Source organism: Monopterus albus, unplaced genomic scaffold (assembly GCF_001952655.1).
Source record: "Monopterus albus unplaced genomic scaffold, M_albus_1.0 scaffold8.1, whole genome shotgun sequence".
Lineage (NCBI taxonomy): Eukaryota > Metazoa > Chordata > Actinopteri > Synbranchiformes > Synbranchidae > Monopterus > Monopterus albus.
The window spans coordinates 2,744,840-2,762,057 of record NW_018127888.1 but is presented as its reverse complement, the minus strand read 5'-3'; the positions used below and the strand labels follow the sequence as shown (position 1 = coordinate 2,762,057).

The window sequence follows — 17,218 nt, the reverse complement described above, 5'->3', positions numbered from 1 at the left end:
ATAAACACAGGCACAACACACAGACAGGTGACAAATCCAAGAAGAAACAAAGAGTCTTAGTGTTAATTAAGGTTGATATCTGGTGACTGTGAAGACCATATGATTCACATTATTTTCCATACTCAAACCATTCAGTGGCCCCTTCTGCCCTGTGGATAGGGGCACTGTCATCCTGGAAGAGACGTTTATTCACTTTTTCCTTTAATTTGTCACCTGCCTGTATGATCAAACAATTCATATCATAAAGAACCTGCTTTTCAGGAGACGTATTCAAGTCTAGAAAGTTAAGTCAACTTACAAAAGACTGAGGATTATTAGTATTAGTTCTGTTTGATTACAAGCCCAAAATGCAACTAATCGTCGTTTCACTTTTTATGTTTTGCCAAAGAAGACATTACACAGCTTCTTTTTGCCTTCTTATGAGTTTCATGTTGTGTCTGATCTATCTGAAAAATGCCAGTTTCTACTTTAACCACATTATCTACACTTTTTATTTACTCCCAGTATCAGAAAACATTGCAGCTGGAGCTCCACAGGCTTTTAAAGGAATCAATATTGACTTTTGGGGATTCAGTGTCACTGGTCAACACTGCCAACAGGTGACCCAATTCATTCACATATCAACAAATCCAGCATTCTTAAACCATAAAATAACTTGACTGTATCTTCACTTTAACAGACAGGAGAATGTAAACACCCCTCCGAGCTTGTCTGAGAGGACACAAGGATCTGATATTTGACAGAGGCAACCAGACAAACAGGAAAAGCCAGTTACAGTTAAGTTTGCACAATCCCTTAAAACCACTAAATGGTTGTTTGATACACTTTTATAGGCCTCCTAATAAATCTGTGTGTGTGTGTAAGTTTACTTCAGATTTTCCAAAGACTCAAACAGTGATTTACAATAAGGCAAACTAGAGGTCCAATACCAAAACACTGTCCATTTTGTCATTTAAATGAATCTCGAATGCTATGGCAACCAAATGCAGATGTGCCTCATCCCTCCAGTGGCCCGTATGGTTTCTATTTTAATTAAATGTACTTTTTAAGGTTCAATACACTTTATATACCGAGTCATTCGTAGTAAAAGACTTACAGCAACGGCACATCCATTCTCTTTGTACTTATAGTTTGAATTGGCGTCCTCGTGGTCACATCTTCCCTTCAGCTGTCTACGTAACTTCTCGGCGTGAACAGGGGTTCCTGTGGGAGCGCACCTCCCTCGGCCGTGATGTGCTGCTTCGACGAGGGAGAGCCCACATCGTCTCTGGAACCGGGCCACGAGCTCCGAGTCATTCAGGTAAGCCGAGAGCGCCAGCATGTCAGGTGTAAGAAACACAAGCGGACGAGCGCAGATTTTCTGAACAGGTGAGGTCATGGAAAGTGATCATCTCATGGGCTGGGCGCAGAGCCGCACACAGGTGCGGCTGCTGCGCGCCACAGATGTGCGCATGGGGCGGGACTAGGAGGGGACAAAACCGATTGTCTTGAGAAGTTAACATTTGTCCGACCTTTAGACAGGGATGGTTGGATTGTTATCACGAGGCGTTTTACTCCAAGCAAAAGGAAGATGGTGCATATACTCAGGACGTTTGTGGAACTTGTATCTTGTCATTGCTAAGAATTTATGGAAATACAACCAAAAAAAGATTTTGTATTTCCATAAGTGGGGTAAAACTATGGAATAATTTAAGTGTAGACATAAAAAATAGTAATAGAATTGACGTGTTTAAACATAAATATAAAGGTATGTGTCAATCAAGATATATGCAAGAACAGGCTCAATGATTATTACATGGACAATTGTGGGTGTGGTGTACACTTTGTAATAATTCTTTGGTATATTACTTGTGTGGTGTAGAAGATAATTATTTAAGAATGTAATTATGTAAGAATGTTAAGACTGTTTTTTTAGTATAATACTTGTGTGGTAGAAGTGAATCATTTACTGCTTGCAAACCAATGATGTAAGATGATGTCATGGGGTAGGACTGGATAAGTCTGACTTCTTCCTACTCCATTCAAGCATGTACTAGGTATAAGCAAATTGATATTGGATTAGCATTTGTTGGATATGTGTAAAATTATGTGTGTTGACATATCAACTGTCTTTACATGCTTGAAAGAATAAATCAAATCAAATTTTAAATAATGTTTAAGATTAGTAGCACCAAACCAGGCTGATATGAGATTCAATTAGGTTTTATTGTAAGTTATGATATAGAAATAAGAGAATGAAGAGTGTGGCTTGTGTGTGTATGTCCTTCTGTAGTAAATTGTGCATCTGAGTTGGGATGTGACAGGACAATATGTAAGACTCTAGCCCAGATCTTCTGGGTTATGAAATTGTTTTTCTGCCAGCATGTTGGGTATAATAGAACAACAACCCTCAGTGCAATACTTGTAAACATACCTTTGTATATATCAATCTGGAAAATGCATCTAAACTGTATGTTTACATATTTCTCTATTTATAAGTACACGTTCCTTTTTCATGTTTGCATTCGTTCTCTTTCCTTTTTGTTCTCTCAGCCTTAGTATCTTGAGGATGCTGTGCTAGCTTGTTCTGTGATATAGTATAAATTACTGTCTAACTTCACACATGGTTAAGTAGCATACTAATGAGGTTATCAAGGTAAATAGGAGGGAATACCTTTACTTTATGAGGCAGACCTGGGGGACAGGGTACTGAGGGTGCTGCTTGGTGGGGTTGTGCAGCATGTTTTACAGCTTGACATGGAGTTGGCTGGTTGTAGATGTATAGCTATACCCACTGCAGCCCAGTAATAGGTTAGGGTTAGCATAGGCTTCTACGGGTACTGTATGCCCAATACTTGACTGATAAACTTCTCAGTTTTGCCAATACCCTGTTTTGTCTCCTGGGCCTATGCACTCTTCAACTATACCAGTAAGGAACCACTATCCCCAGCTGGTGATTTCAGTATAGTGACCATAATGTGTACAGCAAACAATGCCTTTAATGCTACATAAGCCTCTTTCCAAGTCATTTGATATTGTAGGTGCACATGTAACAACTGCCTGCAGACAGAGAGCAGATTTAATTCTTCATGATACTGCTGAGAGCACAAGTTGAAAGTAGGCCTATCTACCTGGGACCTATATCAAAAAGTTTAATCTGTGTGTTGATAGCTTGGTCACCAGTGTAAAAACCTCTTATGGGTAGTTTTAGCTACACAATTCTGACTTCAAATCTTGTGACCTGAAGTCAGGAATGAATGAATGAATGAATGAATGAATGAATGAATGAATGAATGAATGAATGAATGAATGAATGAATGAATGAATGAATGAATGAATGAATGAATGAATGAATGAATGAATGAATGAATGAATGAATGAAGTTAATGAATATGCTGTACTTTTACCAACATATCAAATTAAGTTTAATCATTAATGTTATAGAATTTTTCTAATTTTAATCTTTAAACTCCATTTTTAAAGCCTTAATAGCCGTTAACATGGTATATGGAGGCATTTTTTAAAGGTGTGCAGACTTTAGAATGAAAGTTTATGGACACTCTGACCCCAGGTGTCATGAACCACTGTACTAGGCTATAGTAGGCTGTCCTCTGTCTCATTCTTTGAATTAGCTGTAGCTTCTGAACTAATCATTTTATTATTAGCTGCCCAGTTTAACTAGACTGCAGACGTGCTTTTTTAACTGACTGTTGCATTTACTGAATTTTACAAAATTAGCCAAATCCTGGCACATTTGAATGGAACTTTTTGTTGGTACACTGGAGAGTTGATGCTCTTTGTCACAGGAAACCGTGAATCGACGCCCCCGGTTGACCAAAATCAGCGCATCCTATCGTCTGATTGCGAACGAGCAAGCTGTCATAGCTGCTCCGTGCACACCCGGATCACTGAAAACAACAACAACAACACACTGTCTCTCTTTACGAGGACTTTAAGGCGACACACCGCCGCCTCTTTCTCTGTTTTGTGGGATGCTCGGGCGCGCATCGGAGTCACCGCCATTACATCATCTATTTCCACACAGCCGAACACGAAATGGGAGGTTTTAATATTTAAACGGGATCCCAGGCATTTAGCCCGAACAGAAGACGCCCCACTCTTCGGTAAAGACACTGTGAGGATTATAAAGTATGATGGCGTTTCAATGAACGGGGAGGAGAGGAGGGGGAGAGGAGGAGAGACGTGCACCGTCATCAGCATCTGTCCGCTAGCTCCCTTTGTGTTCACCGGAGAATGTGAATGGCGAAAGATGACATGGCAGAGGTAGATTTGGCATCAAACGGAGCAGAACCCCCCGGTGAGGCCTCCTCGGCGTTTCCCTACGAGGAGTACGAATGTAAAATCTGCTACAATTATTTCGACCTTGACCGCCGAGCTCCTAAGATCCTAGAGTGCCTGCACACGTTTTGCGAGGAGTGCCTGAATACGCTTCACCTCCGGGAGGAGCGGCCATGGCGCATCAGCTGCCCTGTCTGTCGCCACCGGACTCCAGTGCCGGAATATCGGATACAAAACCTGCCAAACAACACCAAGGTGACAGAGGATTTTCCGCTCTACATCGACTCGGATCCTCTGCCCCAGGACGCTTTACCGCCCTACCCTCCCCCGCTGCACCCAGCTCTTGTCGCTCTTCGCCGGGAGGAGGCGTCGGGGACGTCCAGCGCCAGCCAGGCGACGCCGTCCACCACCGTGTCCACGGCCACGACCCTCTCCCAGGACTCGGTGCGCTACGACAGCTGTCAGAGCTGCAAGAGAGTGGCGCTGACTACCGGCTGCGTCTGCGTGATCTTCTCCTTTCTGTCCATGCTGGTGTTGCTGTTCATGGGCCTGATCTTTGTGCACAGTCACAGCATTCCTCCCTCGCCGGCGGGACCCATTTGCTTGTCGTTAGCCAGCATCCTGGCCATGTTCTCCGTGGTCGTCACATGGCTCATCTGCTGGCTCAAATACAGACCGGACCATGAGACAGGCCGCTCATCCGCCACCAGTAATTCGCGGAGGAACGCCTGATAGGCTCTCTGACTACTGATGGAGATGCTCTGGTGTGGGTGTGTGATCATGTACATAGTATTGGCAACTGATAATCCTGCTCCCTTTACTTCTTTTTTTTTATAAATACATCTTGTCCAAAATGGCCTTTTATCAGTATAGCAAACACCCAAAGGCCTTTATGCTGTTTGGAGCAATAGGCCAACATGACCCTTGATAATGTTTTCCTTAAGTCGTGCACTTGAATTTGCAGTAGGCCCAGTTGACTGGGAATCCTGATGAGTGAACTTAAAATTTAGACCCCAGTGTCTGAGTTGTGGTTGGATAGTTTGATGGCTGAATGTGTAGTGCTAATGTCCAGGGTTTGATACCATCCCTAACCTTATCCTGCTGACTAATATGCATATCCCACTCACTGTACCACTCACTGTATGATAACTGTCCATGGTGATTCACTCTTATATCTCAACAAAGCACTATTGTATTGTACAAATATTTGGCAATGTTCACTTTGAGGTTTCAGGCAGTAGAGTGGCTTTTATGGAGGCTTCTATGTTATGTGAGAAGCCTCTGACATATCATTTAGTTACAAAGAATCCACAATCCAAACTGTAAATAGTCCACAGAGAAGGAGTGGATGACCTTCCTGATCCCTGTGCTTTAACCAGTCCTGCAGGATGGCACTATTTACATTGTCATAATGAAAACTCTTCCAGGCAAAGGTCGTACAAAGAAAGCTTCTGATTTTGACCATGTGTTTGGCTACTTTTGTGCATGTTAGACTACTGAAAGGTCAAGGCTTTTTGTTTTTAATTGTGTACTAGAAGGGACAGTGTTTCCTGAATTGTGTGCCTCACTTCATTGCTGAATGAAGCAAAACTACACTGTAATCACCGGCCTCCCGCCACTGATAGCATCCAGCAGGGAATTCCTCCTCCTGTCACATCATTTACACATCGGAACTTGAAAATGGGGTTTCCAAGATGGAGCACCTTTTTATACTTAAAAAATGTGAGGTTTTTGTATCTGGCTTTGAAGGAAGGTCAAAGAGAGATGTATTTATAGTCTAAGTATTAAATAGAATTCAGGCTTAAGTCCATCTTCAGCTGCTTCCATGTTCAAACTCATTCCTCTGCTTCCCTCAAAGCCACATACGAGAGTCTAGTGATATATCTTTACAGGTCAGACATAGTGAAAAAACCTGGATCTGGTTCCCCAGAGGCTGTCAGGAGCCATAATTACCTCTGGAAACCTAAAGATCCCCATGAGTTGTAGCTGAGATTAGAATCTTCTTTATACAGTTAATCCCTTCACAAACTTAATGCAAATATAAAACTTTACCAAGCTAAAAGTTCATATAACTAGCTTTATATCTTTTTTTTTTAACCTCAGATGTGCACTGTCAAAACAAAAACACTGAATTGACTTTTCAGTGAAATCAGCTTCAGACAAAGCAATGCAATCAAATAAAGCTAAAACTCAAGGGCCTGTAGTGGGCAGACTTCTTATTATGAATGTTACTGTGAACTGTTGGTAAATTCTGTGTATGTAATTCTTGCTACAATCTATACAATTATTTATTTCTAATTCTTGAATATGGTTAAAAGTGATATTTTATTTGTGCTGCAGTGTAAAGCCCTCATACTGACAAATCTGTTGTGGTCCATGGAGCATGTGAATCGCACTCCTGTGTTATGTCCCGGCTCCCAGACCTTCCTGACTCTGTTTTAGTGTAGAATTTGGACATTAAACCAAGTGCTTGCCCTTGCACAATCATGGTATCCCTACCTCACCGCACGAGGACAAAGCAAAGAACAGTTCTACATGATTCTTAACCCCCCACCACATCCAGTTCGATTCTAATGCTTGCTTCAATCATTTGGTTCAGTCTTTTCCCAATTTCTTGATGATGCACTTTCACCCTCTTATTTGACACAAATAACGGGGTATACCTTTGACAAATGTAAGCATATTGTATTTCTTTCAGAGGACCTAGAAGATGTTGGTTTTTATGAGAATCTGTGGTTGTTGTTAAAGTAGAACATGTAATTGCACAGAGAAACATTCTTTATGTGCTGTTTTACATACATAAACACATTTCAGTAATAAAGAAAACATGAATAATCGTTGCACTCATTATTTGTCTCAGCAGTGAAACCAGCTGCTGTAAGAAAAGCCCGTTACCAAGGCTGTGTTTTTCTCACGCCTTATCTTACATAATGATTGGTAATAAACTCAACATGATTCAACTTGACATATTTAGCATCTTGCTGTGCAGTACAAACGCCCCCTACTGGAGGACAAAGGATGCTGCATGCTCTAAAAAGAGAAATCCCACCGCCCGATTCAACTTGGTTGCATTTCTCATGTAGGTCTGGTGGCCAAAGCTTGATTGAAAGTAAATATTTTTTTTTTAGTGCGGACTGGATGCTGATGTGCTGTTTAATATAAATGTGTCTTACGTGTTTACCTGTCCATACAAGGCTCCCTGTATAGTTGAAATAAATAAATGAAGCTATTCAGCAGTAAGATTTTCACTCAAACAAACAGATTAGATAAAAACCTGTGTGGACCATTCACCATCTAATGACTGGCTGCTATTTACGACTTACATCAAGTATTAAATAGGTGTTCTCTGCCCCATAACTTAATGCTGTCATACAGTAAATTCCTCTAATAATACAGTCCCAACCTTTCTCTCATACCCTCATCACCATGTAAACAAAGCTGTTAACTGGTCAGTTCCGTGCACAGCACTAAAACCTATTGTATCATAGTCTGGCTGCGTTTCTCAGCTATACTAGACTGATTACTCTGCAAAACAGCCGTGACAACAAACCACATCACACCTGTTTTTGTAAGGATGCTGGGCTAATGGTTTTTAACAGCTCTCCTCGGACATTCAGCTTAAAAAAACTTTCAAATGAACTTACACTATAAAACACGCAACAAACCGAAACATTTAAAAAATAGTAGGTCTAAGTGTAGGCCTACGAGTAGTCTATTTTTAAAAAGTTAAAACGATGTTAGTCTATAAAGAAATGTGACTAACCTATATTGCAAATAAAAAAATGAAGCCCAATAACGACTTTGTCTGTTAAGTAGCCCTAATAGCCTCTTACCGTATTTTAATGAAATAATAGGTTTAGCCTGTATAAGATCCCTCTGAAGCCCCACACTTAGTAGCTATAAGTCATAATCTGAAATATTATGAGCCACCTTTTGTAGATATCAAAAGTAAAATGGGAACTAGCGGTGTAATATTTGTCATGTGACCTATATTAGTACTGGAATATTGTTACTGATGGATTAATGACTAAACTACATCATACTGTAAGTCACACCTTTGTTTTAGGCTATAGGTAAAGTTGTTAAGTCACCAAATAGTGGAATAAAAAGTACAGTACTGATCTTTGAAATGAGGCCTGTGGTGTAGAAGCACCTTCTCTGAGTCAGTATGTGTTAAGTGTTACCGCAGTAGGACGCATAGAAAACTATCTGATCTGACAAATATGTGTTTGTGAATGGCCTCCATGCAGTGCATGAGATGCAACTAATTTATTTCTCATCAAGCGAGATTTCTGACTTTGAATTTCATCCCCCGGTAATGGATTGGACACGGAGATTCAGTGTCGCTTGAAAGAGGGCCGAGGCATGTATCATTCCTCTCTCTGTTTCCCATTTGGCCTCTCTGTTTTTTTGGCTGTAACATCCAATTTCAGTAAGATCACTTACATTCCCAAATTGTCACGTTCGTCAGCGTAAAGACTTGTGTGTTTTAGGAATAATACAATCCAAGAAAGGCAAATAAATAGTCCTAACAGAGCTTTTAGAGTCTACTGAAACAGGTTTACTCAAATTGCTGGCAACATTTAAGTCTACGTTTTGGGATTATAAGGCCTGTAAAAGCCTGTTGCCCACCTGCCACTTCATTACGATTTGGCTTGAGTTAGGGCTGAATCAGGCTGTAGGCCCTACATCATAATCCAGCCATTCCTCATAGCTCACCTGTTTTTTTTTTTACAAATGTAAAATCAATCAAAAACAAACTGACGCGTCCCCTGTCTTTAAAGCCACGCTATGCCAACTCGCAGAATTCATCCATCTGTGGGTATGATAATAACCTTTTGCCAGAAGATAATGACAACCTAGCAGGAGAAAGACCCCCCGTTCACCCTGCTTACTCTAAACTCAGCGGCTACCCATTGTCTTCCCAAGTTTTTGACAGCAAGCACAACATTTGAAGTGCGTTTTTCCAAAAGCCATAGAAGAAGTGAATGTTAATTGAAACCTAGTTATCCTGTAGGATATCTCCTCCCTGCGTAAATGAAGGTGAATGACAGTGATTTAACTGGAACCCCATCGGGTGTCCGTTACGCTTCCATAGTCCATAGGTGGGAGGATTAAAACATGAAAGGGCCGATCAGGTGCAGGGGTGTTTTTCAGCTTTAGTCTTGTATAAATTACACGAAGGTTTTAGGTGTTTTCCTTCAAGGCGTCGACTAAACACAGAGACAGAAAACATAGCCTAAAAGCACTTATTATAATTTCCATCGGGCTCATATTTGCTTTTAAATTTAGAGCTTGCATTTATAAATTCGCTGTTGCATTGGACACGTACTACCTTAAACTCCACCATGACATGAAGGGCTGGTTCTGATGCTGCTCTGCCATGCGTCCAAAATCAGGGATTAAATTAATGAGAATTACATTTTATTTTTTATTCTTTTGGGAAAAAAAGGTTCTTCTCGCGCAACGGTCCAGGGATCAACTTTGATAATCACACTGCGAGGACGAAGTTACCATTCTGTGGGTGATGGACAGTGAAGTAAGACCAGCTTTTGTCTGGTTTCAAAGCGCTCAGCCATTGCTTCAGTGATTGATTAGGAACTAAAGGATGCTGCACGATTCTCAATGAGAGAAGACTGCGGCTGAACTTTACCAGCTCGCTCCCCTATTCTCTTTATTTGGCGGTGACTATATTGATTATTAGTCATCTGGGGATGAGAATACACCCTCGTCTGAATAGTGGCACAAAGCTAGACTGGCTTTACGGCCGCCCTGGCGTCGTATCCTGCTGTGGCGCAAGTCCCCCTTCAGACTTTTCTCGGCTGGCTGGTGCTGTGTCTGAAAACCATAATAAATTCCTAGAGGTGTACACACTTTAGCACCATTTGTGTCATATATGAGGCCATGGAGTGGAAACAAATTAGGGGTCGTGCACGATAGCATGCATTAAACAGTTTAGAGATGTCATTACGCGCAGACTGGTGACAAAACGGACAATAGGCCTAAATGAAATTCCTATTTCTATTTAATCAGTCAGCAGTAAAGGCATAAGTCATCCAATTTTGGTTTCCACCTCATAAGAATATTTCCCATATTATGTTATACCATAGCCTGAAGCTGAATAAAGCTGTTATCAAACTTTTTTTTTAAATCTTGGTTTTAATTAATAGGTGAGCGGAAGCAAACTAACTTAGTGGAAACCAGCCGAAGTCAAAGATAATGTCACGAACAATGGAATGCATCTGTGCATGTGCGCAATAGACGGGCCAAAACGGAAAGATTTGTCAGTCACCTTTGAATTTTGTCAAGACAACGTGGCTGGTGATGTTGGTGTTACAATAGAGCCAGAGATTGACTCAGTTGTTAATGAATATGCAAACAAATAGGGACAGAGACTCTTACGTTGTATTTCTGAAATTATTTTGATGCAGTGTTTAGTGGTGGTAATCTATTGGCCTATAAAGCGTTTCTAATATTTGCACTTCCTTAGAGACAAATAATCACAGGCAAAAGTTAAAGAAATGTAGAATTCATTTTAAAAAGTTTGTTTGTTACCCCATACAATAGTTTATGTAGTAAACTACTTGGCATAGGCCCACTGTGTATGCAGAGCTAAATTCTATCCTGTATTCGTTTTAAAAGATTTGAATGGAGGGGAAAGATGATTAACCGACAGTGATTTGCTGGAACAAGCTCACATCAGAATATATCTGTGCCTCAGTGCTAAATAGCTTTGTGATTAACTTATCACCTTAACCAGATAATTAGCCTATACCTCCACATTCCCCTCAGTAGTTCGCCCAAATCGGAGCTCAAGAGTTTTTGGTGGTATGACTCTGACATAGCTTTGAGTTTTGACGCCTCAGTCTTGTCCGCCCCCGAACTGCGACAGCCCATCTGATTGGACAAAAGTTTTCAGCCTCGGCCAATCCTCGCTCTTTGCCGCACAACGGATGTACGGGTTCGACCAATCACAGTCTGGAGCGCTGACGCGGGGGGGGGACAGAGAAGAGCTCTGCTACTTTTGACGGTCTCCCTTCACTTTGAACCGGTGTCAACAAATAACAACAACAGCATTAGTATCACAGCCTTGGCAAACACACTGCCAAGAGTCCCAGTAGGACTACTGGCGATTAAAACAGTAGACTGAGAAGGTAACTCCTTTGAACATCCCCAAACCAGATATTCTTCATTTTCCCTCTTCAAATTGGACCTCTCAAGGGGTTGTGGCTGCCCCGGGACACTGGTGCTCGGCTGTAGCCCGGGTGCGGCTAACCCCAACCGAAGCTAACCGAGGCTAATCTTCCAGGAAGCTTCTCACAGGCGAAAAGACGATTTTAAACGACGTCCTCCTGTTGCAAACTCGGCGTTGGAGCAGCAGCCTCCCAGTTAGAAGGAGATCTTTACTGGGGTGTTGGAGGTATGACTGCGTTGGCGGGGTCAATACCCAGGATGATGCGACCCACGCTGGCTCAGAACTACCCCCGCAGTGGCTTCCCACTGGAAGGTAACGCACCACACAGCCGACAGGACGGTTTGCTACCCTGGATGTTGACAGAGGACACTGGGGTTGCAGGGCTAGGCTGGTCAAAAGTCAGTTTTAATGTGGCCATGGATAGTTTGTTCAGTCTTCTCCCAACCCCGGGTTAGAAACACAAACCTTATACAGTTACAGGATCTAAAATTTGAAATAATTACATCTTCATTCATAAGTTCTTCATTTTGTATTGAAAGTGTATTTTACTTTTTTTTTTTCAGTTTGCAACTTTCAACACACTTAAAAGGATATGGTCTGTGCCTATCACCTCGTTAACACAGGCTATTTTGTATTTTCATAAATCATTTTAATGGTTCTACAACGTTCAGTTATATTATTTCTCACATTTTAATAAACTGAGCTTTTATTGTCAGCTGTTTATGGAGCAGTAAAATAAATCAGCTGCTTTGTTGGTGTTAAGTTGGAGTCTGTAAACTTTTCTGGACTGTTGTGTGGAGTATAAAAGCCTGGATCACTCAGGTGACAAATCCCTCTTATATTTTGAATAAATAGTGTCTACCCCGTTGGGTCAAGGTCGAGTGAACCAGCTCGGAGGAGTTTTCATAAATGGCAGACCTTTGCCCAACCACATCCGACATAAGATCGTGGAGATGGCCCACCACGGTATTAGGCCGTGTGTCATCTCCCGACAGCTCCGGGTCTCCCACGGCTGCGTGTCTAAAATCCTGTGCCGGTACCAGGAGACGGGTTCCATAAGACCCGGGGCCATCGGAGGCAGCAAACCCAAGGTATGGACCCGAGAGAGCAAATCGACCTGTTGGAAATCAAGGCTTAACACCAAACCACTATAAGAAAAGATCTATTTGCAGACTTTACGATAGCGTAAATAAACTAACATGTGGCATTTTGATGGGCTACATCATAGTAACCTGTTGATCTTTAAGTTATAATAAGCTCAGAATGCTTTTAGTGCCCCAAGGGCCACAGCAAAGTGAATAAACACTGCGACTTATCTGACCTTTGAAGCAGGGAACAACGCCCGACGTGGAGAAGAGAATAGAAGAGTACAAGAGGGAAAACCCGGGTATGTTTAGCTGGGAGATCCGGGATAAACTACTGAAGGATGGGATATGTGACCGCAACAACGTGCCTTCAGGTAAACGACGGCTGAAATGAACTACTTTTCACAACAACAACAATAATAATAATGATTATTATTATTATGATATACTACTTCAGAAAGTGATCAAAAGTTTTCTCCGAATTTTTTTTAGTGTGTTATTTTTTTTTAGATATTTTATTCCCGATTTATTTCATATTAAACATTTTACAGACTTTTTCATGTTTAGGGCTCATTAGTTTCGCATCGTTTTATTTCTTTCTTTATTTGACACAGCAGTTTTTAATTTTTGTAACTCATTTTCCATTTCCTTAACGGACTCGCAGTGAGCTCCATCAGTCGCATCATGCGGAGTAAGTTCGGGGGGAAAGGCGATGAAGAAGAGGATGAAGATGAAATTGAGAAGAAAGAGATGGAGGAGAACGACCGGAGGGCCAAACACAGCATTGAAGGCATTTTAGGAGACAGATGTAAGTGAACTCCTCAACTTGTTGCTAAAGAGACAAACTAGCTGTTTGGTATCAGTGACCCAGGCCAGTGGAACGATACCTAATTTAAGTTAAGTAGTCAGTTGCCAAATCGTATATTTAATGCTTACTTTGTTAAATATTTGTGTAGTGAAGGTGCAAACATGATATAATTTCCAGTGAATTACTTTATAGATGAGTAGACTACAACCCCATTTTGCAGAAACCCACGTCATCAGGCTCCACACCTGCAACCTGTTGATTGCCCTTGGGTGTGAAGTACAATAGTTGTGTTTTGTTGTATAACCAGCCTCTGTGTGGTGTTTTAGCATGCTGTAAAATTGTTGGATGGGGGTGGAGTGTGTGTGTCCTCCTTTGTTAGGAATTCTTTATCGACCATATCTCTCTGGCTAATGCGTTTCCCATGAGGCTGTACCGTAAATCAAACAGCAGGTGATGGCTCTGTGCGGGAAAAAGCGTGTGTGTGTGTGTGTGTGTGCGTGCGTGCGTGCGTAGTGGTCTAAAAGCAGTGCGGATGGACAGCCATGTTACAGATAGTCTGCACAGTAGGATGCACATACTTTTGAAACTCTTTAATCAGAAAATTACAAGGACGCAGCGTCCGCACAATTCTAAACGTATCCACCGTATTTAGGTGTAATCCTCTGGTACATTCTGAAAATATATTTCACATATTTATTCTTTGGTTGTTTGGTGGTAAGCTGTTTGTTTATCGTATGGTCATTATTTTATGCAACAAATCAGTTTTTATTAATGTTTCCAACAATAGCGCACACTGTAAAAAAAAAAGTGGCCGCCCCTGGACAAGTTATTAACTCTTTCATTTTGTCAGAAATCCTATTTTTAATCAAGTGAAATAATTAAAATGAGGTGTTTTAATACAGTTTAAGTCGTTTTTTTCCCCTGGTGTACTTAAATTAAGTCTAATAGACTTGAATGTCATTACTTTTTAACCACGTGATTGAGTGGAAATGTGCCACGACTTTCCAATGAACCTCCGAAATGAACACATACATTTTCTCTTTAAAACCTGAATTACAGTCGAATGGCCGACGAGTTTTACACAAGAGACCAAACTGTGCTGCGATATTATAACTTAAACTTATAAATGTTTCATATTTAAACATTCAAGTCAATAAGTGAGCTAGTCAGTTATGTGCTCAACAGGTTCCCATCCCTTGTCTGTCCACTTTGTTTAAACAGTTTAAGAAGCTATCAACATTCAGCCCACCATTTCCCTGTGCGCACTTTCTTGGTCTGTGCATCAGCAAAATAGGGGAGGAGAGATAGCGGGCCCTAGTTTGAGGAGACAAAATGTCCCTCAGATGAGTTGATCAAACATTTGTTCAACGGTTTCCATCTCATGACAAAGACGCCTTGCGCGCACAACAGGATGCTCACGGATGAACTTGGGAGACAAAGGCGCCAGAGTCTATTTGAGGCTCACGCTTGGGCTGTGTGCGGACAAAAGGCCAGCTTGGAAAACAGCTTTGCCTGGCGCTAAAGAAGAAGGCAGCCTGTTTATAATTCAGTCAGTCAGAGAAAATGAAGGGGAGAGGAGAGTTTCTCCACAGAAAAGCCCGACAAAACACATTATGAGGCCGCAATGAAGGATGAATTATTCAAGGAGCGCATCGGCACGGTTTGGAGGGAAAATGGCCGTTTTCACCTACAAAATGTTTCCTTTTGGAATCGGCTAAAGACGCCGACTGCCATTCAGAAGGACAATTGAGGCCTCTGAAATCCACTCACGTATTGCCCAAGGATGCGTGCTCGCCCCTTAAACCTGCGCACACGCGGTTACACACATGTACGCACCAAAATGCGCATTAAACACACCCTCGATTTAAAACGTGCCATTTTCAAAGCAGTAAAATGAGGGATGCAATATGTGTTGATCAGGGCGCATCCTTCCAGAGAGCGCACATGTATTTGAGAGAAAGTGGAACTGAAGTAAACTAACAATGAGACTAATCCCAGTCACACGCACATGACTATAATTTAGGTTTTGTGCTGCCTCTTTAGGTCTACCTATATTTTACGGAGTTTATTATTGACGTCAGTAAACTTTGGTTACTTTCTTGGTGCCTTGGTACATTTATATAATCCTAGCGATTTAAAATAGAATATATCTACATTGTCCGATCCAGTAGCGTTTGATGGTCTAATTGCTGTGTTTGTCATAATGTTCTATTTCTAATTGGCCAACAAAACAAAGCGGACTTTCCCGCGTCGCTGGATGACACTAATAGTGAGCGTGTAACTCATGATCTGTTATTGATTCTTAGATGAGACTCGGCCTTGCCCCCTCGCACATTAATAATGTCTTCTAAATGATGTCGATATTGTGCTATGTAACATTTAATGACGGAGGGGTGTATTAAAGAGCGTTTTGGTGAATGGGGACCAATGTTCTTCCCGGAGAGCCCCGGTCTGGCCCGGAGCACAGCTTCACAATGGGGGCCCCGGCCACTCGTCCAACTACTGCGCACAGCTCCGCACACTCACGCCCTCCTCCGCTCCTCCTCCACCACTTGCTCCTCAAATCTCTTCAAGCAGATTAAATCGACTCTTTTATTTCATGTCACTTTCATCTGGAGAGCAACCGCCCCTCTCCCTCTGTTTCTGTCAGCCTGCGGGGCACAGGCCGTTTAATATCTAGGCTGCATCATCCAGAGCGCACAGTGGAAAGTCAGTCCAGTGCCATGACGTTTCTGATTAAGTTCTTTAATAACCTTTTGAGTGTTGATTTATAATATATCTTTGCTAGATTCCAATATGTCATGCCTATAAAAAATCCCGCCACTGTGTCTGATCTGTAAGGCGAAACGTTCTTCACAAAAGTTGGCCAGCACCTTTATAGTTAAACATGTGATGTGTGCTTTGGAACATAATTCACTTTTCAATAAAAGATATCTTGATATATCACGTCTGATTTAATAGAAAATAGTCAGAATTACACCATGCATTTTATATTTTATGAGACAAATATAAATATGCAAATCCGTTTTTTAACCCTTTTTTTGCTTGTTGCTTGCTTCTCTGGTTAGTTGCAGCTTTCTTGAATAATGCTTCATAGCATTTGCAGTTATATGGTTAACGAGAGTCCGAATTTTATATGACTTGAGAGTTTAAAGTCATGTACTACATGGCCTGTTGTATTAGAGTATTAAAGTATTCAAATACAAGTGTAAATACAAGTGTAATCTAAAGGCCTATAATTTGACATATAAATATATATTGAAGATATTTTCCCCCAAATTTCCATCCAAGTAAATGTTAGTTAAAATGGAAGGAAATTAATACCCCCAAATCCCCACCCCTGCTCCATTCTCTATCTGTTATTTACTGTGTAGATTTGGCAGTAATGCTGGCCCTGCAGGCGTGTTGCTGGGCTGTTATAAACTCCCAGTGGTATAGTACTTAACCCTACAGACAAAGTTAATGATTAAAACAGTCACTGTGTCCCCACCTCCCTCGCCCTGCTTGACATTTTCACAGTGTATCTTTTAGAGTCCGTACTTCGTTAGGTGAAATTAGCCAGATAATACAGAGGAGTCTTGTTGATGGCCAATACATTTCCATTTAGGCCAGTCATGTTTACGCACAGACGCACGCGCACACACACACACACAGGCACACATTTCACTCTGTAATGCAAACAGTCAAAGGGATAACTTTATTTGGTGAAAGGGGATCCTGGAAAGGGCTAATTGAATAAGCCTGAGATCTTTGAAAAACCCCTACCATGGTGAGCGCAGTCATCATGTCATAATTAGGTTTATTGAGGCACATTCCTTCAATCTGCCTCCATTCTCCCGGACTCATTGTATC

The 17,218-nt window shown here is 41.5% G+C and overlaps 2 protein-coding genes across 5 annotated transcripts in view; both read left to right on the top strand.

Moving 5' to 3' along the window:
• Positions 1-3,393: 3,393 nt before the first annotated feature.
• Positions 3,394-8,042, top strand: rnf228 (ring finger protein 228). The gene has a single exon (XM_020586492.1). It carries the CDS (start codon positions 4,240-4,242, stop codon positions 5,008-5,010), a length of 771 nt encoding a protein of 256 aa, XP_020442148.1. The 5' UTR covers positions 3,394-4,239; the 3' UTR covers positions 5,011-8,042.
• Positions 8,043-8,159: 117 nt separating this feature from the next.
• Positions 8,160-17,218, top strand: part of pax3b (paired box 3b) — a 31,180-nt gene continuing 22,121 nt past the window's right edge. For all 4 annotated transcript variants that reach the window (XM_020586469.1, XM_020586478.1, XM_020586462.1 and 1 more), the window contains exons 1-4: positions 8,160-11,785; positions 12,329-12,564; positions 12,803-12,932; positions 13,223-13,366. In XM_020586469.1, the coding sequence (XP_020442125.1) occupies positions 11,701-11,785; positions 12,329-12,564; positions 12,803-12,932; positions 13,223-13,366 (595 nt within the window). In that variant the 5' untranslated portion in view covers positions 8,160-11,700. The remainder of the gene's footprint in view (positions 11,786-12,328; positions 12,565-12,802; positions 12,933-13,222; positions 13,367-17,218) is intronic.

Excerpts from the sequence above, each read along its gene's own strand:
- rnf228 (XM_020586492.1), top strand. The coding sequence starts at position 4,240 with ATGGCGAAAGATGACATGGCAGAGGTAGATTTGGCATCAAACGGAGCA.